The following is a 27,694-nucleotide window of genomic DNA, read 5'->3' on the forward strand; positions in this document are numbered from 1 at the left end:
CGTACCCAGGTCATGTAATAAGCCGGCACTACGAACGAGAATGACGCGATCGACCACCAGCCGATGCAAAGTGGATCACCAACGGAATAACAAATGACGACGACGTGGATCAAATAGTTCATCGATGCGTGCAGTGGACTCTGGAATCAACCGAGTTTTAATTCGCCATCTGAAATTTCGGCGCGCCAAACGCAAATGGGTCCGTCTCTATTTGCGTTGATCATCGACGAGCTGTATCGTATCGATCAATGCGGATCCTATATAAGCCATGCGTTGCCTGTTCCATTCATCCATCCATCCATCAGCGTACACAAGCAAGCAAGTGGTACAGGTTCAGGCATGGCAGCTCCTAGAGCACTCGTCCTCGCCGTCCTGCTGGTGATCGCCGTCTCCAACGCCGAGGCGGCGTCCGTCGTCGTCGGCCTGGCCAAGTGCGCCGACTGCACCAGGAAGAACATCAAGGCCGAGGAAGCCTTCAAGGGTAAGCGCTCATGTGCTACTCCCCTGTGTCTGCGACTCTGCGTGGCAATGCATGATGGGTTGACGCTGATCACCATTGTTCTGCCATGAACGTACCTCAGGTCTTCAGGTGGCGATCAAGTGTAGGAACGTCCACGGCGACTATGAGAGCAAGGCCGTGGGTGCCCTCGACGGCACCGGCGCCTTCACCGTGCCCCTGGCCGCCGACCTCCATGACACCGACTGCGTCGCGCAGCTCCACAGCGCCGCCTCCAACGCATCGTGCCCCGGCCAGAGCCATCAAAGATCGTGCCGGTGTCCGACGGCACCACCTTCGGCGTCGTCGCCGGTGCCAAGACGAACGCGGTGGCATCGTCAGAGTCCGCTTCAGCAACCCTTTGCGGGCCGATCAAGAAGTACATCATCGAGCACTTCCACCACAAGAAGCCCGTGCCACCGAAACCGGAGCCTAAGCCCCAGCACCACCCAGACTACGGCCCCGTGCCCAAGCCTGAGCCGAAGCCGCAGCCCCACCAGGACTACCACCCCGTCCCTCCAACACCCACCTACGGCGGTGGGGGCGGCGGCGGATACCACGGACACCACTGAGTCCGGTCCCACCGTCCTGCCCAGCGATGAAATCTCATCAACGGGTTGGTGATTAGTGAGTGATCGACGTTACTATTTATGATCCGTTTGCATGCGCGGGTGTATATTGTTTGGTGTTCTGCCATTCACTGCCCCGGTTTAGTATCTGCACTGCACAGTTGCAGAATAAGAGTTGTGAGGAACATAGGGATCAGTGTGTATTTTGCTTTTTTTTTAATTTGTAATTTTGGTGCGTGTTTTGTATACGAAGTTGTTGTGTATCAACTAATTTAATCAAGTCTATTTTTTTGAGAGTACATCAATGATGTACCATATTTTTTATAGAAGGGAATAAAAAATTTACAAGGCGCTAGACAACAATGCCAACACTGAGCTAGACACACCACACCTACCCAAACTATGCTAGCCTACTCTCTCACAAACTGGTGTAATCTACCAATTCCGGCCTCCTTCCACTCCTTAAGCTTGTCAAATATTTGTTACACCAATTGTTGTGGCCTCCTTTGTTGTTCTAGCCTACCAAAGACTCTAGCATTCCTTTGCTTCCATAAAGACCATGCAATGAAGATGACTAAAGTGTCAAAACAAAACCTCTTCTGTCCCTAGTCAAGCTTGCACGCCTGGCCCTAAGCCACCATGCCTTGAAGGTATCACTCGTATCCGGTAGCGATATAGCGGAGCCGATGGCGGTGAAGCATGAGTACCAGACTTCCTTAGCGTATAACTAAGTCCAGTTGAGTCAAGGGAATTACTATAGATGTTGCATTTTTTGGCTTGATTTGTTCTACTGTGTGTTGCCTGCGTTTAGTTCATGTTTTGCCTAATGTTATAGGCTTGCTTTTACTTTTATGTTCCTTTTTGTTTTTAGTTCATGTAATAACTGTGTGGCGGTTTCTTTACTGGAAAAATGGTTTTACCATTGTCTAGTTGTCTAAGACCATCATTACTTTTAGCCGGTTTTCAAATCTGTGGTCTGAAACTCAAGTGGAATTCAGGCAGTTGTGCAGATGGATCTGTGATGGACAACTCATGGCATTCATGTCAAAAAGAAAATTATAGCTATCGGGGATCATGCATTCATACTCCCGTCCTGCTTGGACTTATTTCAGCCTAAGCAGGAAGGGAACTGGATCATGGCCTGGTCCAACTCAAGTACATAAGGGGGCATATTTGGCCCGAACTGTTGAAGACCAAAAGATCAATACCACTTATGCATGAGAAAATCATGACATGTTTACCAAGATGGCGGTGACACTTTGGTCAGTTTGTTACGCTCGATGGAAAGCTATCCATGAGGCCATCTTTCAGAGATCGTTTCACACAATTGCTTTTGTGAATTCCTATCTCAGCGAGCTTGAGCAAGCACCAAAGATCAATGTGCAACAGGTTGCCACTCCAGTTAACGTTGATGCTTCAGAACGGTGACTGCCTCCACCATAAAACTTCATGAAAATCAATGCCGATGGAGCGGTTGCACGAAAGAGACATGGGGCGCAGTTGTAGCAGATTGTCGCAACCACAGTGGGTCATATTTGTGTTCTTCCGCAGTGGTGTTTCAAGGGATTAATAACCCGATGATCTTGGAAACTTTTGCTAGGAGTAGGACGTAAAGCTAGTTTTCGGTTTTGCAATTTCATTCACGAGCGTAGAAACTTTAATTATGAGGCTCATAATCTCGCCAAGTTCTCTTGTAACCTAAGAGTGGGTAGACATGTTTGGTTGGGCAATCCTCATGACCCAGCTATTGTACCTATGAATGTTGCTATGAATCAATAAAGTTTGGCAAGATTTCTAAAAAAAACTTGGGCAGGAGAGAATCTGCTAAGTCAGGTACATGGATTTACATGGCAAAAGTTTGAACAATGCTTTAGAGAATATAATGAGGTAGCTCATGTAATAGCTAAACATAGGTTTTCATTGGCGAAAGGTATCCAAATATGTTATAAAGGTTCACCGGAAGTACAATTACAAACCACTATAAACATAACAAAAATTACATTGAGGGCCCTTAACCACTGAACGACCACTACAGTCACCAGAATGAGCCATCGATGTGCCATTGTCGCTGCTCCATACCGGAGCCGGCCTAACTTTGTCGATGACAGCTGGAAAGTCTTCATGTATATGCCCCTAAGGATTAACGCCGGAGCTACAGTCGTCGATTTGCCAATGGTTAGGAGGGGGGGGGGGGCATTGAGGAGATGCTAAAACATTTGGACCTCAATGGCGAGGAACTTGATAATGTTGTTCTTGGGCGACTAAGATAAAATAGATCAAGGAACATGCAAGGTTAGCGATCGGAAAACCCAACACGGTGAATTCGTTCAATTTTGTTGCTATGTTCAAGATGCTCAAGTACGTGTCGAGCATGGTGTATGAAGGAAAGTATGGAGGATACCTAAACCAAAAAAAAAGTGAAAACAATCAGCCAAAAGTTCCAGAACCTTCCAAGAAACCGGGCGAAAAGGTCTGAACCTGCATAAACTCGTGCTTCTTTGTACACTCCCACTACGGCTAATGGGCCGACCCATGAGGAGATCGCTGTTCGCGACCAGTATGTTGAAAGGTTCTACGGTTAGGATCAGTTTTAGAACTTCCTTGTGGTTTATCTTCTTTGTTTCCATGTGTTTTTGGGTCGGTTTTATTCTGTTTTTTTTATGTTTTCTTCTTTGTTTTCATTTTTTCCCTGTTTTTGATTTTTTCTCATACATGTTGTACATATGTTGATATACGATGAACATTTCTCAAATACATGTTAAACAGTTTTTTTATGGTAGAAACAGTTTTCAAATTACGTGAACATTTTTTTACATTGTATAAATATTTTTGTAAAATCTCATAACATATTTGTACAATGACCAAACATTTTTTGAATGTCACAAACATTTTTTTGGATTATACATTTTTTCTATATTGTATTAACATTTTTTAAAATGTCACGAACATCTTTTTGAACTCCCTCACAAAACCAAAAGTGGCACAAACATTTCATTTTTAATGGCACAAATTGTTTTATGTTATTTTAACATTTTTTAAATGTAACGAATATATTTTTGAACTCTATCACAAAAAATATAGCTGCACGAAGATTTCTTTACACTGAATGAACATTTTTAGAAGGGGTGAACAATTTTTTGAAACAGTAAGTAAATTATTTTAAAAATATATGTATTTAAAATATTTCAAAAATATGAAATAAGGAAAAAAATAAAAAGGGAAAGAACGAACGAAACGTAACGCACCCGTACTAGGCCGGCCCTAATTTGTTCCTTGTTACTACGAGGATAGACGTAGCCAACTCTTGTCACACTTGAACAACTTCCTTGCAGACTTGCAACAGATCCCTAAGGTGAACACGACGGTGAGCACGTCAGCACGGGTGGCCAGGACTCAACGCTGGCTCGCTCCGGGAACCGGCACTGTCAAAGTGAACGTTGATGGAGCAGTAGCTCGGAGCAGAAGGGGCAGAGCTGTGGCTGCGCTATGTCGAGATGAGAATGGCAACTACCTGGGGTCTTCGGCAGTGTTCTACGGAGGTGTCATTGATCCAACGATCTTAAAAACCTTTGCTTGTAGAGAGGGACTAGCTTTGGCAGAAGATCTGGATGTTCATGATGTGGTTCTGGCTTCCGATTGCGAAGGAGTAGTTAATGACATGAACTGGGGAACAAGTGGACCGAACGCAGCAATCACACATGAAATGATAGCTTGTAGTTCTGGTTTTTCTTCTTGCAAGTTTATTTTTGAGCGTAGAAACTTTAATTTTGAGGCTCACAATCTCGCAAAGTATGCATGTAATCTAGGCATAGGTAGACATGTGTGGTTGGGCAATCCTCATAACCCAGCTATTATACCTATGAACATCTCTCTGAATCAATAAAGTTTGCGAGATCTCTCAAAAAAAAAAAACTCTTGTCACACTTGACAACCAAACCAAACCAATGGCAGCTCAACGAGCTCACATTCTCACGGGCCAGGAACGTCAATGGCTCCTGGCTCACACTCTATGGGAGGGACACCTGGATTCTGCGCCACGCCACGGTCATTCGCGCCGGCACCGGCGACGATGTAGATTAACGTCGACTCGTCGAGGCATTAGTATCCGGTCAATCTCCGTGTAGAAGAAGTGGTCCACTAGCTTGCAGCAGCGGCCGGGTGGTAGACTTGTTCCATCATTCCTGCATCACATCCACCCCAGTAGTGTATCTAAAGAGTAAACCCTCTTGCTCCATTCCTACTCTCCACCCTCCACCCCACCCGCCGTTGACCTCCGATCGAGAGCTTCTGCTTCTGCTTCTCCCCATCTCCTGCCGGATCCACCCGACCGATGGAGGCGGCGGAGGACGCGTTCCTGGTGCCGGCGATCCTGTGGCTGATACGAGGCATCATGGAGAGCCTAACGACGGGGGGCGAGCTGGACGCGTGGATCCGCCGGGCTGGGCTGGCCAGCGACGCCGAGGGGCTCAGGTCCGAGATCAAGAGGGTCAGCACGGCGGTCTCGGCTGCGTCGTCTGTGAGGGAAGGGAGGCCGCCGGCGGCGGCGCTGTCCGAGCCGTCCCTCGCGGCTCTCAGGGAGGCGCTCTACGACGCGGACGACGTGGTGGATGACCTCGACTACTGCAGACTGCAGCAACGCGTCATGCAACGAGGTAAATAGTTGAGCCTTTACGTATGTCGTGCGGTGTGCAGATCCAGTTGTGCTCATCTTTTTCTGGTCCTTTGGCACCTGTTAAGATTGATCTACATATTTGCATCTCAAAAAAAAAAGATTGATCTACATATTTCCGTCAAAAAAAGGTTTGATCTACGTATACTCAAAAAAAATATTGATCTACATGAACGGATCATTAGAGTACGATCCGTCGACAGACTACAAGTCTACTCCAACTCAAACTTTTGCAATTTCCACCACATAAAAACCATGAGGTCCATTCGCCATGCTTGAGTCAACGCGCATACATATACCAGATCTATGCCAAAATTTTCTGGTCAAGATCAGCGGGCTAAGCTAATCTCTCATGTTTAAAAAGTATACTCCCTCTGTAATAAAATATAAGTCATTTTTTGGTATATATAGTTGGGTACAAAAAACGTCCTACATTTTGTTACTGAGGCAGTTCATAAGGTGGTTTTGTCGTCTGCTTGTCCTTGGTTCAAACTTTATGTATGCTCCCTCCACCTTCTTTCCTCTCTTGTTTCCATGTTTTCCCTCCTATCTTTGATCTTTTGGCACATATCCAGCTGCTTTACGTGATGCTATCGCCGGATTCATGCATGGAGCCGATGGTGCATCAACAGGCGGCGATGTCGATATGTCGACGACGAGCAGCAGCAGTGGCAAGCAGAGGCGTCGACGGTTTGAGGTGTCAAAACACTTGGATCATTTCATCACAGGCGAGGTGAAGGAAACACATATGGATCAGCCTGAACATGCAAGTCACCACCAGCTGCCAAACCCTTCAAGGTACTACCACGATTAATAATGCCTTAATTTTACATTTGCCAAGAGAAACTACTTCAGTTCTTTTCAAGTCGTTTTTCTCAACGTAATAGTATATGTAACTCATTTTCCCCTAGTTTTACGATCTTTCACATTAGACGAGATTCATAATCATTTGCAAACAATAGAGAGAGAATGACTAGGTCCATATGTCAGAGAAAACAAACAAGTGTCTTTTTTTAGAATCGAAAAGGTAACAAGCATAGCATTCCCTACTCCGTGCTTATGGCGCCGATTACTTCAATAATCGCACACAACGCACACCCCCGCAATCAACAGCCGATAAAATGCGAATAGCTTCTCTTTTTTTATCTTTCTGTTTGGTTTTCAGAAGCTTCTGTTTTTGTTCTTTTTTATTTCGTTTTCCTTTTTTATTTTTCCTTTTCCTTTAAAATTTGATAAACCTTTTTATCAAATTCATGAACTTTCAAAAAACATGCATGTTTTTAAATTAATAAATCTTTTTCATTTTTCTTAAAAAATTAAATCATTCAACTTTTTTCGAATTAACAAACATGTTTTTAAATCAATTAAATTTTATCAAGTTTGTAAAAAAATCAAATTCACGAACATGTTTTCCCTTTCATGGCTTTTCCCAATTTTGTGAACTTTTTTTTAATCCACGAACTATTCAAAATACATGTTTTTAGTTCATAATTTTTTTAAAAATCCACAAACTTTTAAAATAGTCTTGGATTTTTTTAAATTCCCTTTTTAGAATTCACGAAGTTTTTCTTTAATTTATGAATACATTGTTTTTCAAAATTTGCATTTTTTAGACAGATGTGTTTTTTTTTTCAAAAGTCGACCACTCAACCGTGGACCGAGAGGACGAACGAGGGAGCTATCCAGTGCAACGAATGAATGGTTGACCGCCCAACCAGCAAGCATGTTTTGGGCCGGCCCATGCAAGTGGGCACACCGGCGCTATTTTAGAAACTGACACGTCAAGCGCGGGGGCAACTAATCAAGGGGTCAGCCTCTTGGAGGGCTCGGGGGGAAATATCTGGTACTCCCATCCTCGGGTACTCCCGGTGCTCCAAGTTCAAAAACATATCTTAAATGTTTCCAAAAATTTCAGAAAAAAATGTGAATGTTCGCACGGAATGTAACTACAAACGCTAGAAATTTCAGGTCCAAACTCGAAGTGCACGTTCCTTAATGTGCACTTCGAGTTTGGACCTGAAATTTCTAGCGTTTGTAGTTACATTCCTTGCGAACATTCACATTTTTTTGATTTTTTTTGAAACATTTATGAGTGTTTTCTTTAAACTTGGAGCGCCGGGAGTACCCCAAGGATGGGAGTACATGATACTTCCCCCCCTACAGAGGTCACTTTATTGTGCCTGGGAGTGCGCCAACTGATGCACCACCACATGTCGCGCGCTGGGCGCACCCTCGGAAATTTTTTCTTTTTGCACACGCTTTTGGATTTTATTTGTTTTTTTTTTGGCTTTTCAGCTTTTGCTTGGTTTCCCTAGGTCTGGGGAGATTTTTATAGGAAAAGCAATGCTTTTCCGCGAGAAGCACGATATGTGCTCCTGCGAGAGAAGCACAGTTGTGCTTTCCCAATGCTTCCACAAGAAGCACAACTATACTTCCAAAGAGGAAAAAAACACAAATGTGCTTCCTTGAAAAAGGGTAAAGCACAACTGTACTAAATGAAAAATCACTGCTTCCCAAAAAAGTAAAAAAATCACAATTGTGCTTTTGTTGTTTTCTTCTGGTTTTTGGTCTTTTTGTTCGGTTTTGTCTTTTTTTAATTTCTGGTTTTTCCTGATTCTTGTTTTTTTGTTTGTTCATGGATAAAACTTCATTGAAACCTATTTACTTGGGATTTATCATCGAAAAATCTCGACCCGAGAAATTTAACGATAAAAACTATCCATGAATTGGAACCACGGTTTAAGAGATAAAACATTAAAAAACCAAATCTATGAAAAAGGAAAAAAAACTCCCGGGTTGCAACAAGTGATGCGCGTGTAGTGCACTATTTGTCACCACCATAGAAGGTGAAAGTGAGTTTTAAAAAAAGTGAAGATGACATTTGCAAAGGATATCCCTTAATTAAGGATTTTGGTCAAGCATGGGTTAGGAGCTCTGAACAAGCATTGTATTTGGACCACGCTGTGAGTGAATGTGATGAAGCGACTGGGCCTGAAACCATTCGTTCTGTCCGTTAATTTTAACTAGGCCGTAATGGGCTCCGATGCCAGTTCACCCGCTCTACCCAGAAGCCCCCGTTCCTTTTCTCTCTCAAAAAAAAAAATCTTTATCTCTCCCTCGTCGGGTTTCTCCGGCTCCGGCATCCTGCAGTAGCATGGGAGCCGCGAGCAGCAGCGTCGGCGATGGATCTCACGGGAGCAGGCCGCTCTTGTACAGGAGAGGGGGTCGAGAAGGTATGGAGGCGGCGTTGTTGGCGACGACGATGTCCGATCCGGCGACGGCGGCATGGGGGAGTGGGGCCGTGATTCGCTGGAGAAGAAAGAGCCGACAAGGCTCCGGTCGGAGGCCTTGTCTCCGAGGGCAGGGGATCGTTGCAGATTTGGCGACGCGATGATCCTAGCCCATATCCGCGTCATTGTCACAGGCCCTGCTGGAATCTTCAGTTCAGCTCTCTTCTGTTCATCGTTCGTGCCCTCGCTTGATTTTACTATTCTCTTTTTAAGGGTGAATATGCTCAAATAGATCCTGAAACTTGTTGGTTTCAATTGCAAATGTTCTTCTGAATCACGATTTCCATTTTTTGCGAAATATTTCATTCTAGCTCTCCTCTTGTAGTTTTACTGTATGTTGTCACTGCATCTGAATTTGATAACCCACCCTGTCTTCATCTAAACAGACCAAGCTCTCGATTTCAGATTTCTCTAGGACATAGTTTAAGCCATGGATGCAGGAATGTTTATTGGGTTCCACAACAAAGCACATGGTTTTACTGTATGGTGTCACTGCATCTGAATTTTGACAAACCATCCTATCTTCATCCAAACATGCCAAGCTCTCAGTTTCAGATTTCTACATAGGACATAGCTTAAGCCATGGATGCAGTAATTTCAATCGGTTCTACTAGTACAACAAAGCACATGCATTCTCATTCTTAGACATCATCTGTGTATAACAACTCATTGTGGTTCTTATAGCCAATTCAGTACTCACCATCCACTTTTTTTTTCTTACCGCAGCATAGGAGATGCCATTGCAAATGCTACCCTTGTTGCACTTGGTGTACCATCTAGCAGAAAAAGAATGAGAACAGATCAGGATCCAGGAGACTCCTTCACACCTGACGTTCACGCTTGGAACAAGGAAGAATTTTCCAGTAGGATACAGGATATAACTCGTCAGCTGCAAGATATCCGAGGGGATGTGACAAGGGTTCTGAACATACTTGGCTCTGAATCTGGTGCAGGTCCAAGTCACTATCAAAGTACAGCCTCAGATCCACGTCTAAGAACATCAAGTCTTCTGAAGGGCAGAGTGTATGGGAGAGTTGAAGAGAAAAACTACATAAAAAACTTGATGACCGACGAAGAATATGGCAGTGTAGGTGTAACAGTTCTGCCTATTGTAGGCATTGCAGGTGTCGGGAAGACAACTCTTGCTCAACTTGTATACAATGATCCAGATGTGCAAAGCCAATTTAAACACAGGATCTGGGTTCGGGTATCTAACAACTTCGATGAAATAAGAGTCTCAAGAGATATGTTAGATTTTGCCTCTCCCTCTGAAAAGCCACATGAGGGAGTATGCAGCTTCGCCAAACTCCAGGAGGTCTTGAAGAGTCACATCAGATTAAAGAGGGTTCTGCTTGTTTTAGATGATGTCTGGGATGACATGAGTGACTGCCGATGGAACCAACTATTGGCTCCTTTCAAGTCCAATAATGCAAGGGGCAATATGATTCTTGTGACAACTAGAAATATGTCTGTTGCAAAAAGAATAGGAACAACTGGACCAATTAGATTACATGCTTTGGGAAATGATGATATATGGCTGTTGTTCAAAGCATGTGCATTTGGTGATGAGAACTATGCAGGGCATAGAAGTCTAAGCATCATTGGGAAGCAAATTGCAGATAAACTAAAGGGCAACCCATTAGCGGCAGTAACCGCTGGGGCACTGTTAAGAGAAAAGCTTACCATTGATCATTGGGGTAACATTCTAAGGAATGAAGACTGGAAATTGCTAGGGCTCAATGGAGGCATTATGTCCGCTTTGAAGCTTAGCTATGATCAGCTGCCGTACCATTTACATCAGTGCTTCTCGTATTGTTCTATCTTCCCCGACAATTATCAGTTTCTTGGCGAGGAGTTGGTCCAGATATGGATTTCACAAGGTTTTGTGAAACATAGGCATTCAAATAAAATATTGGAGAAGATGGAAATGGACTATCTGGATGATTTGCTGAACCTGGGCTACTTTCACCAAGTTGGAAGACAAAACTCCTCTCAAGGCAGTCAAAATTGCTATGCTATGTGTGGTCTTATGCGTGATTTTGTGAGGATGGTTTCGAGAACTGAGTGTGCAATTACAAATGATCTGCAATGCAATGACATTTTGCCAACTGTACGGCATCTGTCAGTAGTGACTGGTTATGCATACAACAAAAATCAGGTTGGGAACAAACATTGCAGTAACAATTTTGAAGAAAATTTGCGAAATAAAGTTACATCATTGAGAAAATTGAGGACATTGGTATTGATTGGGCAGTTCGACTCTTCCATGTTGCAATCCTTCCAAGACATACTCCGAGAGGCACATAATCTTCGTCTATTACAGATTTCTGGAACATCTTCTGATTATAATTCCCTCATGTGCAGTTTGGTAAATCCTACCCATCTTCGCTATCTAAAGCTCAAAGTCGATGAGGTGCACGAGGGTTTGCCTCAAGTTTGGAGTAAGTTTTGCCATCTTCAAGTATTAGATGTCGCCTCAAACATTGATTCTAATGTAATTTATGGCATGAGTAATGTTCCCAGCTTGCGGCACCTTGTTTCAAAAGAGGGAGTGCACTCTTCCATTGCTGGAATTGGTGAATTGATCTCACTTCAGGAGCTGCACAATTTCAGTGTTCAAGATTCTAATGGCGTCGATATTATAGAACTTCAATCCATGAATGAACTTGTACGACTTGGGATTTCTCAACTGCAAAATGTTAAAACTAGGGAAGAGGCATACCAGGCTAGACTGAGGGACAAGCACCAGTTGGAAAAGCTGCACTTGTCTTGGAATGGTACCTCGTCACATGATGAATATGATCATGGCATGAGCTCTGAAATGGAGGTGCCCTTGCTGGTAGAGGTTCTTGAGGGTCCCGAAACTTGTACCAGCGTCGAGATGGAGGAATGCTTGCCAAAACAGGTGACTGAGGGTCTTCAAACTTCTAGCAGCATAGTGATGGATTGCTTGCAAATAGACGTGCTCGAGGGTCTTGAGCCAAACAGCAACCTGAAGCATCTTCAGATATCTGGGTATAATGGGGCTCTCTCTCCATTTTGGCTTGCCAGCAATACCCCAGTTACCTCATTGCAGACGCTTCATTTAGAGAACTGTGGAGAATGGCGGATACTTCCATCTCTGGGAAGTCTTCTGTTTCTTACAAAGTTGAAATTGAGCGGCATGCAGAAAGTAGTAGAAGTATTTGTTCCTTCCTTGGAAGAATTGGTGTTAATTAAAATGCCAAAGTTGGAGAGGTGCCTTTGCATTTCCAAGAGGGACTTGAACTCTAGTTTAAGGGTTCTGAAGATTAAGTGGTGCCCTGTATTGGAGGTGTTTGATCTGTTTGGGAACAGGCAGGAACTGAAAATTGAGGAGCCATGGTTGCCTGGTCTTCGTAAGCTGATTGTTCATGATTGTCCTCATTTGCTGATACCACATTGTTTACCATCTTCAAGTACCTTTAGAATTTTCAACAGGAAAGTTTCAAAATTTGCAAGAATTCAAGGTTGGTCCTCCGAAAGATTAACCATCTGTATTTTACACAAGAATTTTGAGGAATCTTCTTCCGATGAGGATTTCAGTGAGTTCTGTGGTGAGCAATTGGTGTTAGATGGCAACATTATGGCACCGCATAATCTGCGGTTCTTGACTCGCTTGAAAATAGAAGGTTGCCAAGATCTATTGTCTGTTTCATTCAAAGGATTAAGGAAACTCGTGTCCTTGAAGACGCTGAAAATACGCAACTGTGGAAAACTTTTCTCTCCAGCTATTCTGCGAGAGCATGTCAATGAGGATGTGACAGTTGCAAATTGTGGTGCCCTCCCATCTCTTCAATGCCTCAGTATTAAGTCATGTGGAATAACAGGGAAGTGGCTATCTCTGATTCTGAAGCATGCTCTAGTCCCAGAGGAACTGATTTTACAGGACTGCCCTGAAATAACACGGTTGTCAATAGAACCAGAAGAAAACAATGTATCAAATGTTATCTCAGCCCCAAATGCGTCAACACTGACAAGTTCAGCTCAAGACAGGCTCTTGTGTATTCCGTTAAATCTCGTATCCTCTCTGAAGAAGATATCAATTTGTGAATGCCCTGATCTCGCATTCTGCGGGAACAATGAAGGCTTCGCTGAATTTACCTCCCTTGAAATGCTAACAATTAATTATGGATGTGACATGCTTCTATCATCTTTGGTGCATGAGGATGGAAGATGGCTCCTTCCAAAATCACTTGTAGAACTTGATGTCAACGAAGATAGTGAAGAGACGCTGGAGCCGAGCTTTGTGGGGAATGCCACCTGTCTCAAAGTGTTAGATGTATGGGGCAGCTCATCTTTGGAATATCTGAAGCTGCATCACTGCACGGCACTGGAAAAGTTGACAGTTAGAGACTGTGAATTGCTTGACAAACTTGAGGGCTTGCCGTCCCTCACAAAGTTGGAAGTAGAGTACATTTCAAGTTTGGAATCTCTGCAGCTGCATTCCTGCACGGCACTGGAAGAGTTGAATATTTTGAGCTGTGCATCACTCTCCACATTGGAGGGCTTTTCATCCCTTGGTAGCTTGAGGCATTTGAAATACACGACTGCCTTTGCTTGCATCCATGTTTGGAGGGTTTGCCAGGGCAGGGTTACCAACCATTCCCTCGACTCGAAAGTCTTGATATCGATGACTTTTCTATTCTGACCACATCATTCTTCAAACACCAGACATCACTCCAAAGCCTCAAACTCAGAACTAGGGACGTAGGGGTGACAAGACTAACGGATGAGCAAGAGAGAGAACTTTTGCGCCTCGAGTCCCTGCAGACCCTCAAATTCGAAGCTTCCGAGTATCTCAAATACCTTCCTGCAGGGCTACACAGCCACCCCTCCCTCGAGAGGCTGGAGGTCTATAGATGTCCAAGAATCTCAAGGCTGCCAGCAATGGGCCTCCCACCTTCACTGGAAAATTTGCACATCATGTTCTGCAGCGAGGAGCTGAACGACGGATGCAGAATGCTCAGAACAAGCAACTTAAATGTCAGCATTAATTACCAAAATGTGGAATGATTAGTTGGTGTCTTGTTAAGCACGCGCCTGTACCTGCACAACGGATATCACCGTACTGCTTTTGAGGTACACTTCTACCATATATCATGTTATGTACAGAAATTTACATACTCAAGTTCTATTGTTCTTTTTTTGTGAGGTATCTAAAACTGACCTTATGATTCCTTTAAAGTATGGAAACTGATATTATGCCCTTCCCTGGGCAGGTTTCCTCATGTGATCTGTTTTGTGGCCATATTGACTGAAAGCAGTCAAATCAGCTGACAGGTAATTCGATTTGTTTCATTGTTTTTTTTTTTGCGAACACATTTGTTTCATTGTTTGTTATTTCTTGAATCTGGTGAACTCAAAACGAAGATTAACTTTTCATCTCCTTGACTTCAGAAGTAGCCTGACAAGATAATCCCAGGATGCACTGTGCTATTCAATGCCAATTTGCAAAAGAAGAAAAAAGAAACCTAGCGCGAAGCTCCCTTGATACACCGTGCAGAAATGCTCTGCAGCTACAACGATGCACTTTGTAGGTCCAAACTCCATATGTCATGTCATAAACAGGAGATATCGAATATTATGTTTTATTTTGCGGGAAAATACCTAATGTTATGTTCTCGGATGTCTGTCTTACATCCCCTGTTTTGTAAAATGGTCGTCGGATGGTCACTAAATCAGGTGTTACATGGATATGGACCATGTCCACTTTTGAGGCAGTGGCTTGGATAACTTCTTTGTCTAGGTCAGTTTGCTTATCTGTTAGTGTTCAGGTGCATGCTGCTTCATGACATTGGACAATGTCGATTAGCCATGGAAATTTTGTAAGCTAGTTAGTGTCTAGTTGTTTGAACAGATCTACTCATCAGTTAACCTATGTGCTCTCATTTACTGATTGTTGTTCTCACTTGTTAAACCAGATGTGATAGAGCACATTATCAATGTTCGAAATTATCTGCATTTTCAACTCTCCCGGCCCATTCATTTTATTCAGATATCTTTAGTATGCAACTCATTATCCATTTATGTATTATATATTTAAAATACAAAAAGGGCTAACCAGAGGAATGATTGACATCCTAGAAATTCCTACAGAAATTGTGCTTACTGGTAATGGTAGGTGGTAGATTTGTGCTATTTAAAAAACTATTAGGATTCTCGGTGGTAATTTGTGCAACAAAGGTATTATCACTCGCTAACTGCAATTGTGGTCGCCTTTTGTAATTTTCTCAACATCGAGATGCCCTGTTTTTATGCATTTTGATTTTTGGAGTATCGCTCTGACACTTATTTTGGAACGGAGGGAGTATTTGATATGATTTATCCTTTTTGTGGTACTAAAACATAATACTGTGGATTGACTTTTCTATATAGCTAAGTGTGCTTGGTGGCTGAACTGGTGCGAAGACCTGTTATTGTAAGTTCCTTTAATGAGATCTGCATGATGTTCCATTGATGGGTTGTGTCTTTACCATTTTTTAGGGGAAGAGGGCAACATAACTCACTCAATCTTGAGAATTTTTTCCTAGCCCTGGTAATCTGCTCCTTCAATTTCTGGAGTGATAACAGCCTTTATACCATGACGCTTTATCTCCCTGAAGACAATGAACATTGCCTGTCGAATATGCAACTGTACACAATGCATGTTCCAGTTTTCCTTGTGCACACCACTTCAGAAAATGTAGACTACCACCACACTGGTACCGTGGTACGAGGACAGCATTGTCCTAGACTTGGAGAATACATTTGTTTATTTGTTTTACTTGCTCCGTTCCAGAATAAGCGTCGTGGTTTTAGTTCAAATAAGTACCTTTTTGAAGGGTAATTTAGATAGACGCCGATATGCCACCGCGTTGCTTGCAGCCCATTAAATATCGGATTTACATTTCGACCTTGCCAACATATTAGTCTCATAGCCCGATCCCTCCCTTTTTACCTTTTTGAAAGGAAGAGACAGTATAACGCACTCAGGTGCTATGTCTGCAGTTAAGAATGCTATGTCTGCAGTTAAGAATTAAGACTGGAGGAATAGCATGCATTTTTGTGTAATTTTGATGTTCATCACCCACTCCTGCAATTATCCGTGGTCTTAGCTGACAGGGTACCATTGCAACCACGTTCCGACCAGACATTTAGAGGTATCCAAGGGCAAGCCATGGACTTGATCGAGCATCCCTAGACGGAAGCACAGCGCCAGCTGAGGGTGTAGAAACTTGGTAGTAATGGCTTTGTGTTCCCCCGTTGTAGTCTTAAACACTTGTTTGTCATGTTCACGACTCGCTGGCCGCGTTTGGAAGCCCTGTAAAGTACGTATTACCTCTGTCTCGGTGAATAAGTCATTCACGTAGTTCTAGGTCATCGATTTGAGGAATTAAATATGTGTTATATGTCATGAAAAGTATATCACTAGATTTCTACACGGATGTAGTTTCTAAATATATATTTTTGTCACATATAATACATATTTAGATAGTTAAATCGTCGATCTAAAACTACGTGAATGACTTAATCACCGAGACAGAGGTAGTACCATATTACAGCTCTGAACTCTTTGGTCTATCTATAAGATTCAACCCTAAACTCTAAACCGGCTAAGTTTCAACCCTGAACCATCAAAACCGGCTGTGTTACTTGATTTACGATAACTTCTTGTTTCCCATAGAAAAATCACACTGATATTACAAACATTGGTAAAAAGGATACACTGTGAAACACACAGATCCGTCTGTCCTTCTCATAACCGTGTTATTCTGAACTCTGCTGAGTTCTGCAGACACTGAAATCATAAATAGCAAGAGTGATAGCACGAAATCATGGAGATTTCAATGCTGGGCGGGAGGGTGGTAGATCGGAGTCGAGACACTGGCTAGGGGTGCCCACCTCCGTAGGCGGGCGTGGGAGGGGCGTGGTGGCATAGTCTGTTTACGGCAGGGCCTTGGTCTCAGGCTTGTGCGGGTTGTGCTTCTTCTTGTGGTGGCCGCCGCCGCGGGGCTTCGGGGGCGTGGTCGAGGGGCAGAAGGCCGACGCGCACTCCGGGGACGCCACCGACTGCGTGGCGGTGGTCTTGGCGCCGGCGACGACGCCGAAGGTGGTGGCGCCCTCGGACAGCGGCACGATCTTGGACGGCTCCTGGCCGGGGCACGGCGCGTTGGAGGCGGCGCTGTGGAGCTGCGCGACGCAGTCGGCGCCTTGGAGGTCGGCGGCCAGGGGCACGCTGAAGGCGCCGGTGCGGTCGAGGCCGCCCACCGCCTTGCTCTCGTACTCGCCGTGGGCGTTCCTGCACTTGATCGCCACCCGGAGACGCTTGAACGTTTCCTCGGCCTTCATGTCCTTCCTGGTGCAGCCGGCGCACTTGGCCAGGCCGACCACCACGGACGCGGCCCCGACGTTGGCGACAGTGACCACCAGCAGGAGGCCGAGGACGAGAGCTCTTGGAGCTGCCATGCCAGAATCTCTCTCTGCACTGAGCTGCCGACGTGAAGTAGCAGCTCGATGGATGGATGGATGGATGGAAGAGGCGACGCATGGCTTATATAGGCCTCCGCTCCGCATTGGTCGGCACGGCTCGATGGATGATGTGGTTGAATGCTCCAATGGTGGTGGTGGCCGGCGCAGTGAAGCGGGACAAGGAGAGACCGGCTAATGTGGCGCGCCGAATTTGCAGATGGCGAATTAAAACTCGGTCGGTTGATCGCACGATCCACTGCTTGCATGCGCGTCGACCGTCGATTTGATCGTCCACGTCATCACTCAGTTACTCGGTTGGTGATCGACTTGGCCCGTGGTCGATCTTGCAATGAACCGAGTCGACCTGGCAACCCTGTCTGAAGAATGAACCGGGTCGGCATACTGGCGTTTATCTAAATTCCTCCCCAAAAAAGGGACGCGGATTTTTGGGACATAGTGGCACGCGATGCCGTAATCTCGCGCGTCCACATGCACATCGTGATTCCTACTTAATATAACCCATTGTGCAATACGGGGTGGCTAATTCGCACGCTAGCGTAAATACGCAACATTACTTCGCACACGTGGGCCGGGTCTCCTTTAATTTTCGTATGAATATTGGCTCGTCTGGTAGCAATGTCCCTTGCATGTTGGGAAATGACTTCGGTAGAAACAGAGATACACAGGTTAGCATATGGATACTGGACTTGATCCTGCGTTTTACTTGGGTATACGCACAAACGTGCTAACGTATATCCAATCTGTTCGTCCCCTTACATTGCAGACGTTTCTTATGGCAATTGTTATTAGGTGGCCAAGTCTATGTATTAATGTGTCATCCATCAATTGGCAGATGCATCAATGGAATAATGCTAGTACAAGAAGCTTTATTCATAGCATCTGTTTCATGCAAACTGGATGGTTTAGTGTATGGTAATACTCATATGCTAATTAGCCCAAGATATTACATGGCTAATAACTGGCACACTGATTAAACACACTTGTATGATGGTTAGTCCTGATTTACCGATTAACATATTACTAATACATCGACTAAGCACACGAATTTAGCTGCAACCATGACAAACTTTCGCCCATATATTCAGGTAATTAAATGCATCTCGTAGATATTTTCATATTGTAAGTTCAATTACAAATGTGTCGAGTTGGTTTTGATGTCTCTAATTTGTTCAAAAATGGGAACCGTAATTTTTGGTTAACATGTATGCTTGTGAAGCTTAAATCAAAACCGAAGCCGTCAAAGAACAAATCGTTCTCTCATATTGGTGATGTCTCAAATATCCTATAAGTTATGTAAAAGTATTTTAACCATTTTTGTAGAATTTTGCCTGATCTTTTAATTGACATTCTGATTTTGTATCAACGTTGCATTTAAAAATCAGATTCTATTTTTTGTGATTCAAGTTAACTATGAAGAATGGAGTTAAGTGATTTTTCAGTCAAAAATTGATGCATATAAGAGTTTTAAATCAGCAATCCAAAACAAGTGACGAAACTAAAATACCTCATTTTCAAAATTGAAAAATGCTGGACGGAGAGAGCTAGTGTGATTATGGACAGGGTGCATTCTTTCAATGTAGTTAACGCTTCAAACCACATGCTCCACGGCCATCTTCTAATGAAGTAGTAGCATGGATCATTGTAGTTATTGTGGTGCAGCTGGCCATTTGGACTGACATGTTAATCAACGCACGTCTTCAATGCGCGAGTCTGCCTTCTGGGCCATCTCCTGGCAAGGTCAGAAGTAATACAAGAATTGTACTAATTGTATACGATGGATGAAATTTGTATTAGAGCTACACGAATCGTACGGAAACGGTCGGTCTTGATAACGACCTCGCGTGGCTGTATGTCCACTCATGATTTATTGCCAAAAAAGCTACTAGTAAAATAAATGAATATTCTCTTAGGTGTAGGAAACTGTCGAACTATCATATTCTTGTGGTCACCACTTCAGCAAATGCCTGAGAGAAATGATCTGAAGTTCCGAGCACGATATGAAGCCCAATAACCTGGATTTGTGCCACCCGAAAGAATCACCCCCCCCCCCCCCCCCTCCCCCCCAAAAAAATGAATATACCATAGAATGTGACAAGATGGCATACTACACGGCGAGCAAAACTAGTGAGCCATCAGCAGGGTCGCTTACTCAGATTGATGGAGAACTTAGGTGTCTCCTGCTGAATGCATCCTGAACACTGACGAAGCCAGGTACGACATATAGAGGCAACATTTCTGCACATCCTTTCTGATATCGCGGTGTATGTTAACTCTGGTTTCTGGACATAAACATGATCTATGGTAGAATTGTGCCTAAAAATGTAGCGAAGTACCTCATTCCAAGGCAGTAAAGCAGCATGGACCGGTGATGACAAATATACTTTTGCTACATATGCTCTGCAGTACAATAATCTGATCAAGGCTCTTGATCCACTTATCAACATAGGTGACAACTGACACCAATGTCTGAAGGTTCACGGATTTACCTCTGTGTTTACAAGTGTGCCATAGTTTGCCCGTACAAGTAAAACTGGAACATAGTTGTGTTTACAGCTGCATCATGGTATGGAGGCTGCTATCACTCCAGAAAATAATTCGCAGCACAAACAATTCCATATTTATAGATATATGTGTTTTAGATGTCTACACATACCCCAATGAACGATGAACAGAGCTCTGCCTGTCTCATAAGGCTGGTCATAGTGGGGAGTAACTTAGACTAGTGTCTTGCATATGACACTAGTCTAAGTTACTACCTTCATAATGCAAAGTAACATACTAGTAGTATCATAGATGGCTTCATTTATTAGCTCATAGACTTATCTTGTCTTGGAAAGCGTTATGTTACAGTAACATATTATGTTATCACCTATCATTAATTACTTGCCACATAAGCAGAATTTTCTCGAAGTGCGCTATGTTACTAGCTAAGTTACTCCCACTATGACTAGCCTAAAGACCAATATATACAGCAGATTAACACCTTAGTAGTGATAGAATAAAATGCCGGCTTGTAATCCCAAGATGGACTGTTTAAAATGCATATGGACTTGTACATAACGGGGAAAACTTAACTAGCTAATCATTTCTATAAGAATTTATAGCTTTGTCCTCATGTTGCAATAAGTGATGGATGGTCCAGCATCATTTCTCTAACCCATTGTCATGTCACCTTTGTAAGCTTACATGATACACCTAGCATTTGTTTACCTTGTGAAGTTCATCAAATACTATCAAAATGATGCAAACAAAGAACTCAAGTATAACAGAGGTTTTTTGGTTATGGGTAAAGTAGTAAAACTTCATACCAAACATTTTGGTTGAAAATAATGGTATATCCCCTATGCGCAAAGCAGCTGTGAATGCACTGAGACAGATAGCTTTAGTCTTCAAAACAACATGGATTTTCTTTTTCTTTCAAATCTACCACAATTGTTATTGCTGGTAAAAGGAAACTTGAACAATTAAAATCCACAACAGTTGCTATGGCTGGTACAAAGGGAACTTGTGTGGCCAATGTCATTTGACTTTTCAAAGTGATCTAGTGAGATGACAATTCAGGGGAAGTATGCATACCTGCTGCTGAACTGATTCATCTCACACAACTACCAAAGACATTTCAACAAACACCTTCACATCATCAATCTCTGTATATAGCAGCTACAAAGCACCGACACGTCCAGGTCCACCCCCATGTCTGCATACAGAACGCGAGCGATACTCGCATCCTTGGAGTACCCTGTTTTCTGATTTAAAACTTTTGAATAGATAGATAGATAATAAGTTGCATACTAGAGATATCTGTATAAAATGGATGCACTGGAAGATTTGAAAATGCAAATGATTTCAAACAGGGATAATGTGTTCTATCACATCCAGTTAACAAGTGAGAACAACAATCAGTAAATGAGAGCAAATAGGTTAACTGAATAGGTCTGTCCAAATAAACGACATGCACTTGAACACCAACAGATAAGCAAACTGACCTAGACACCGAAGTTGTCCAGGCCACTGCCTCAAAAGTGGGTCTGGTCACCTGATCTAGTGACCATTCGAGGACCATTTCACGAAGCAGGGGATGTAAGGCAGACACGGCAGATAAGGGCGACTTTCAAGACTGCTGATATGCTGCACTTTCTGGGTATCCATATCATACGACAAGAGTGACCATGACCTCTCCTCCCCGCCAGTAAAGAAAACCAAATTACATTCTGGATGGATTGCAACCGACTCGTAGATCTCGGTGGGTACGCGACGAGGCGTTCCTAGCAGACCCGGAAAGTCCGGGATGTGCATCAAGGTCCACTTACCACTGGCATAATCCTCGAGAACCCAAACAGATAGTTGCCAATCGTTGTCATAGTCTATGCATACAAGGTGTAAGCGCCCCCGAGACAGCCCGATGGCAGCGGGTTTATTGTCCTCCGGCATTCGGATTGCCCCCCATGTTTCTCGCTTGGTGTCCAGCGTGACGATGGAAGAAGAGTAGTAGGCACTCAAATGCAGAGTGCCATTGAAGAAGACATACCCTAAATCGTCACCAGCAAAACCAAGGTCACTACAATCACTCAGCAGGGATGTCCACTGTGCAGTTTCTGACGAATAAACCTCGAATCGACTGCTCTCCAATGGTTTCACAAACACAGCGCAGTAGGATGGAACTATTGCAGGATCGAAACAGAGACATATGTTGTTGTCCCGTGGGGAGGCGTGTGAAGCGGGCGCAGGCAGCACGGCCCAGATCTCCTTGGTCGCTGGGTTGCAGACGATGTACTTCGCCGGAGATAGCGGAGGCCTCCCGTCGGCGGAGCAGAGGAGGATGTCGTTGCAGCAGTGGATGAGCGTGACGCTTGCGTAGCCGCGCTCGCGCAGAAAGGGCAGAGACGGTTCGATGAGGGGCCAGCCACTCCCGGACAGATTGTGGAAGCTGAGGAGATGGCCCTCGCGGCTGTGGCAGATGGAGCCGCGGCGACGCGCGTCGCGGGAGTGGCTGAAGAAACCGGAGATGGTCTGCGGCGACCTCCTGACGACGCGGCGGTCGGAGCAGAGCGCGCGCCAGGACCTCGACACGCACCTGAGGCGGCAGAGCGACCTGTACGCCACCCGCAGCAGGACCATCTCCGCGAGGAGGTCGGCAGGGAGGCTCGCTGCAGGCCGCCGCTGCTTCCGCTTCCGCATCTTGTTCCTCCTCCTCTTGACCACCCCGCATCCGGCCTGCCACAGATGGGCCAAGAACTGGAAGGGGCTCCTCCCGGCTCTCAGGAACGGCGGGGGCCGCTGCCGCGGACGGGGTGGGGAGATCGCCGGAGGGTGGTCCTGCTCCGTGCAGTCGTGGCCGGGACCTCCCCGCGGCATCGCCTCCTTGATGGATCGACACGGGAATGGCGGCGGCCTATGGGTTGGAGAAACGGAAAGGGCGTGGGGAATTTGGAAACACGGTCGGGTGAGGACTGAGGAGGGCACCACACCAAGTAGAGTAGCAAAGTGAACAGACTCAATAGCACAAAGAAAGTCCGAAAATACAAAGGTGAACATGGTTTCTTGCCCATCCACGGTCCTTTGGAAAGTACTCCCTCCGTCCCGAAATGTAAGACGTTTTTTATACTATGACAGTGTTAAAAAACATCTTACATTTTGGGATGGAGAGAGTACATATCAATTGAATGACACCCCCTACATTAGCTATTTTGTTCTTCTCATTATCCATACAATAGAGATCCAAGAATTGAGTTTTCATAGGGGCATTCCCAAACCATGTAACCTCCCCACACAATCTCAATGATCTACCATTTCCTATTCTCAAAGAAAAAGTCGGCCATTTCCTAGCCACTTATAACCAAACTGCACATCTCTCATGGCTCACATATCTCCTTCACAAAACTAAGAAGGATGTGTATCATGACAACACAGAATATTTGGATTTCTAGTATTATACTTAGAGTTAATAACCTTTCTCCACATTAGACCTTCCAACGCAACGTGTCTCCTGACCCAAGTTCCTACTGAGCAAATTTCGGGTCCTGGAAGTTTGTAATGACTAAGCCCCCAAAATCGTTTTTCATATAGATGGAAGGCCAATTCGTCTAGATGACTTCTACTACTCCCCTCATGATCAATCCATAGGCAATTAGCCATCTAGGAATTGAGAATTCTAATGGCACATTTAGGTAACTTAAAGAAATAAAACATATAGACTGGTATACTAGAAAGACATAACTCAATAAGAACTATCTTGGCTTTATGAGATAGAAGTTCACCCCTTCAGCCTCAAACTCTAAGTAACATCTTATGCACTATAGGTTGCAAATCCTCCATCCTAAGCTTCTCAATGTGTAAAGGCGAAGCTTAATACTCCCTCCGTCCCAAAATAAGTGACTCAACTTTGTACTAACTTTAGTACAGAGTTAGTACAAACGCGAGTCACTTATTTTGGGACGGAGGGAGTATTTAATAGGAAACATCCCTCTGACACATTGAAAAATGTCAACGAAGGGGGTCACCTTATCACCCTCCATGTTAATGGACATCAACTCACTTTGATGGTAATTAATTTCATACCTTAAACTTGCTCAAAGCTGGTCTAAATAAACTTTAGGTTTAAAGCTAATATACCATCATCCAGCGAGAAAAGAAAAGTGTCATGAGCACACTGCAAACAAATCACCCCTCCAAGACCAAAGTTTTGGGTGGAGCCCTTTGACTAGCCCTGCTCTACTCCCTTTGACTAGCATCCCGGAGAAGACATATACAACTATGTTAAATCGAAGATGGGATAAGGCATCTCCTTGCCAAAGCCCCTTCCTTATAGTAAAGAGCTCAGTCTCCTTCCCATTAGACTAGTCACAATGGAGAGTAACTTACACTAGTAACATACACGCTATTCTTGACTATGTTATTACCTCCGTAGTGGGTAGTAACATATGCATAATGTCATGCAAAGCTTCATTTATTAGGTTATAGACTCATTTTATCCTGGTACGTGTGATGTTACTCATAGAATGAGTAACTAGCTAAGTTACTCAATTACCTTTCTCCTCATTAATTCATTGTCACATAGACAAATTTGCTAGGTTGGACTCGATGTTACTTTTGAAGTTACTCCCATTATGGCCAATCTTAAGCTTTTCCAATAGAACCTTGTTGGGTGGCACTTACTCCAACGTATCCATTTATGTCCATAAGCTTTACACTGTAGCACTTCACATAAAAAAATAGTTTAACTCTATTATATGCTTTCTCACACTCAACTTTAAAAACAAAGTATTTCTGCCTGGAAGAAAAAAAAAGAATGCACAGTGTTCCTCATAATATTGTGTCTTGAACTCTTGACGGGAAATAGAAAAGGGTGGGAAATGAGTATGCTTTGCGCGGACTTGATTATATGTAGCTTGATTCATACATAATAACTTCATCTTACAAAAAATGATACAGATATTACAAACCTTGGTAAAGAAACACCAACACCCACACACATGTCTGACACACTGACCCCTGACCCTCATAACAGTTATTCTGAACTCATTCTGCAGATACTCGAAAACAGGGTAGGGAATGATAAAAGGCTAAACCAACCGTGCATGCGGCGATCATAAATAGCAACGTCACTCCGAGTACGCAACAACCGTGGGGATTTCAGTGCTGGGCGGGAGGGTGGCAGATCGGAGTCAGTGGTGTCCCTGGTATCCACCGCCGCCGCTGCTGCCGCCGTAGGTGGGTGTGGGAGGGACGGGGTGGTAGTCGGGGTGGGGCTGCGGCTTGGGCACGGGGCCATAGTCCGGGTGAGGCTGGGGCTTGGGCTCCGGCTTCGGTGGCACGGGCTTCTTGTGGTGGAAGTGTTCGATGATGTGCTTCTTGATCGGTCCGCACAGTTTCATGGACGCACACTCTGGCGATGCCTCGGACGGCGTGGCGGTGTTGTCACCGGCGATGATGCCGAAGGTGGTGCTCTCAGACACCGGCACGATCTTTGACGGCTCCTGGCCGGCGCACGGCACGTTGGAGGCGGCGCTGTGGAGCTGAGCGACGCAGTCGGCGCCATGGAGGTCAGAAGCGAGGGGCACGCTGAAGGCGCCGGTGCCGTCGATGGCACCCACGGCCTTGCTCTCGTAGTCACCGTGGACGTTCTTGCACTTGATCGCCACCTCAAGACCTGGTGTGCATTCATGGCAGAACAACAGTGAGCTAATTTCACTATGTGTGCATTGACATTTTACGACCGAATATCTAGCTAGCTTACCTTTGAAAGCTTCCTCGGCCTTCATGTTCTTCCTGGTGCAGTCGGTGCACTTGGCCAGGCCGACGACGACGGACGCCGCCTCGGCGTTGGCGACGGCGATCGCCAGAAGGACGGCGAGGACGAGCCCTCTCGTCGGAGCTGCCATGCCTGAACCTCTGAATCGAACCCCACTACTTGCCTGTGTGAAGAAAGTAGCTATAGCAGCTCGATGGATGGAAGGATGAATGGAACAGGCGAAGCATGGCTTATATAGGCATCCGCATTGAACGATACGATACAGCTCGTCGATGATCTGATCTGGCTGCAAGCGAAGAAGGATGGCCGGCGGAGTGAAATTCGCTAATTTGGGTTTGGCGCGCCGAAATTTCGGATGGCGAATTAAAACTCGCTTGATCCCAGAGTCCACTGCACGCATCGATCAACGATTTGATCCACGCACGTCGTTAGTCATTACTCGATCGGTTGGTGATCGACTTTGCATTGGCTGGTGGCAGATCGCATCGTTCGTAGGTTCCACGCCGTACATGATATGCATTGCATGCATCCAGCGCAAGTACGTGGCCTTTCTTAGGGAGCCTACATAAGTCAGAGCGTAACTGATTCTCCCGTCTTTCGTTTCCGCGAGTGCGGTGCGCCAGCCGGGCATTAATATACCAGTGCAATAAGAGGACGCCTTTGGTTGCCTGCATATAGACAAACCAATCCCCAGTGGAAAGATTGTGGCCTGTTTGTTGCCTGCATTCACTGGTGGGCCTGCATAGCACGAAACTCAAAGCATCTGTAGGCCTGTCTCGCTAGAAACACTCAGATCAACAGTTTCTAACAAGCCAGGCTTGCACGATGCACCTGTGCGTGCTTCAAACAATTTTGTCTTCTTCATATTACCATATTGCTAGAGCCAATAATTTTTTATGAGAAACTACTAAACTCAATCACTTGTTGCCGTTACTCAACAGTTTTCTGTTGAGTGGGCGGTGGGGACTGCACCCACGAAGCCAAGCTCGAGAAGCCGCGCGCTTTGCTTCCCGAAGCACGGTAGTTTACTGATAAGCATCCTTCAACGATCTACGGATTGTGTGGCCATCCATGACGGTTGGGGTACCCTCATTTGCACATGATTACTAATTTAATATGTTTAAGAGATTCAACTTGCTCCTTACCAATGATCAACTCTTGTGGCTCATGTTCTTCCATCTTTACCTCCGCAGGGACTTCTTATTCAGATGAACTATCTCCACCTTGATCCCACATTCGCCGGTCATGCTTGATCCCTTGTCCCAATGCATCGGGGGAAGTGTCTTCTAGCTCAAAAACCTCCTCATGAAAGGGGCTTTGATCCATGTGGCAAGCTTCCGCCGGCGGCAAGGCGATCAACCTCCTCTTGTGATGTTATTTGGCATTCGTTCCAGAGCGCGTGTCATGGCCTAAGAGATACTTGCCTTTGCTTACAATCTTAATATGCAACACGAATAGATTGGTTTGTCAATGGACAAAGGAGAGGCCTCCCAAACGTATATAAAGAAGTAAAACCGTTAGATATTCGAGAGATTAGGTTCTGGAAGAAGGTTAGGAAATAAACCAAAGATTTCCGAGAAAGAATCAAGAATTTCCACGCGATCAAAAGCGAAGACGCGACATGGTACAATCGGTTGCACTCATACCAACGGACCGTTGTGCCAGTGGCCTTTGGGCAATCGCCACCCTGGCCCACCCAGTACAAGGCACTGTACTACTTCACCACCTATCAGTACGGTCAACCCGGCACGCAGAAATCGCTTCAATACTCTGCTGCATCTTTCATCACCGGTCACCCTCCACCATACACTATCAACCTCAACAGCTATTATGTGTTCACCGAGTCGCCGACACTCGTCCGGTCATGGCTTCAGTCCAAGGAGCCTTTGTCCGGCGATGCCCAGTCATTGTTTGGCAAAATGCCCCCCC

General features: G+C 44.8%; 3 protein-coding genes and 2 pseudogenes across 4 annotated transcripts; 2 read left to right on the top strand and 3 right to left on the bottom strand.

The window, feature by feature from the left end:
- Nucleotides 1–308: 308 nt before the first annotated feature.
- On the top strand, nucleotides 309–1,341 carry LOC125527945 (proline-rich protein 4-like; annotated as a pseudogene). Its single transcript, XR_015615639.1, has 2 exons — nucleotides 309–481; nucleotides 582–1,341. The product of XR_015615639.1 is annotated as a proline-rich protein 4-like (transcript).
- Nucleotides 1,342–5,207: 3,866 nt separating this feature from the next.
- LOC125527946 (putative disease resistance RPP13-like protein 1) lies at nucleotides 5,208–14,937 on the top strand. Its single transcript, XM_087542935.1, is given in 6 exon segments — nucleotides 5,208–5,717; nucleotides 6,310–6,532; nucleotides 9,751–13,580; nucleotides 13,583–14,124; nucleotides 14,265–14,325; nucleotides 14,443–14,937. Coding segments are annotated over 4 exon segments (4,851 nt in total). The 5' UTR covers nucleotides 5,208–5,395; the 3' UTR covers nucleotides 14,059–14,124; nucleotides 14,265–14,325; nucleotides 14,443–14,937.
- Nucleotides 14,938–16,677: 1,740 nt separating this feature from the next.
- Nucleotides 16,678–17,572, bottom strand: LOC147983414 (uncharacterized; annotated as a pseudogene).
- A 3,983-nt stretch (nucleotides 17,573–21,555) lies between these two features.
- LOC147983415 (F-box protein At5g49610-like) lies at nucleotides 21,556–22,869 on the bottom strand. The gene has a single exon (XM_087540720.1). It carries the CDS (start codon nucleotides 22,867–22,869, stop codon nucleotides 21,556–21,558), a length of 1,314 nt encoding a protein of 437 aa, XP_087396846.1.
- A 2,018-nt stretch (nucleotides 22,870–24,887) lies between these two features.
- Nucleotides 24,888–25,987, bottom strand: LOC147983416 (proline-rich protein 4-like). The gene is made up of 2 exons (XM_087542937.1): nucleotides 25,751–25,987; nucleotides 24,888–25,663 (listed from the first exon to the last, which is right to left on the bottom strand). Exons 1-2 carry the CDS (start codon nucleotides 25,893–25,895, stop codon nucleotides 25,179–25,181), a joined length of 630 nt encoding a protein of 209 aa, XP_087399063.1. The 5' UTR covers nucleotides 25,896–25,987; the 3' UTR covers nucleotides 24,888–25,178.
- Nucleotides 25,988–27,694: the final 1,707 nt, after the last annotated feature.

The sequence above is a fragment of the Triticum urartu genome, chromosome 2A (assembly GCF_056163025.1).
Source record: "Triticum urartu cultivar PI428250 chromosome 2A, HENAU_Tu73, whole genome shotgun sequence".
Classification (NCBI taxonomy): Eukaryota; Viridiplantae; Streptophyta; class Magnoliopsida; order Poales; family Poaceae; genus Triticum; species Triticum urartu.

Bases quoted from the DNA above. Each gene is read 5' to 3' on its own strand.
- LOC147983415 (XM_087540720.1), bottom strand. From the start codon at position 22,869: ATGCCGCGGGGAGGTCCCGGCCACGACTGCACGGAGCAGGACCACCCT.
- LOC147983416 (XM_087542937.1), bottom strand. From the start codon at position 25,895: ATGGCAGCTCCGACGAGAGGGCTCGTCCTCGCCGTCCTTCTGGCGATC. The intron at 25,664-25,750 runs GTAAGCTAGCTA...AATGCACACCAG, and splicing joins GGCCGAGGAAGCTTTCAAAG to GTCTTGAGGTGGCGATCAAG.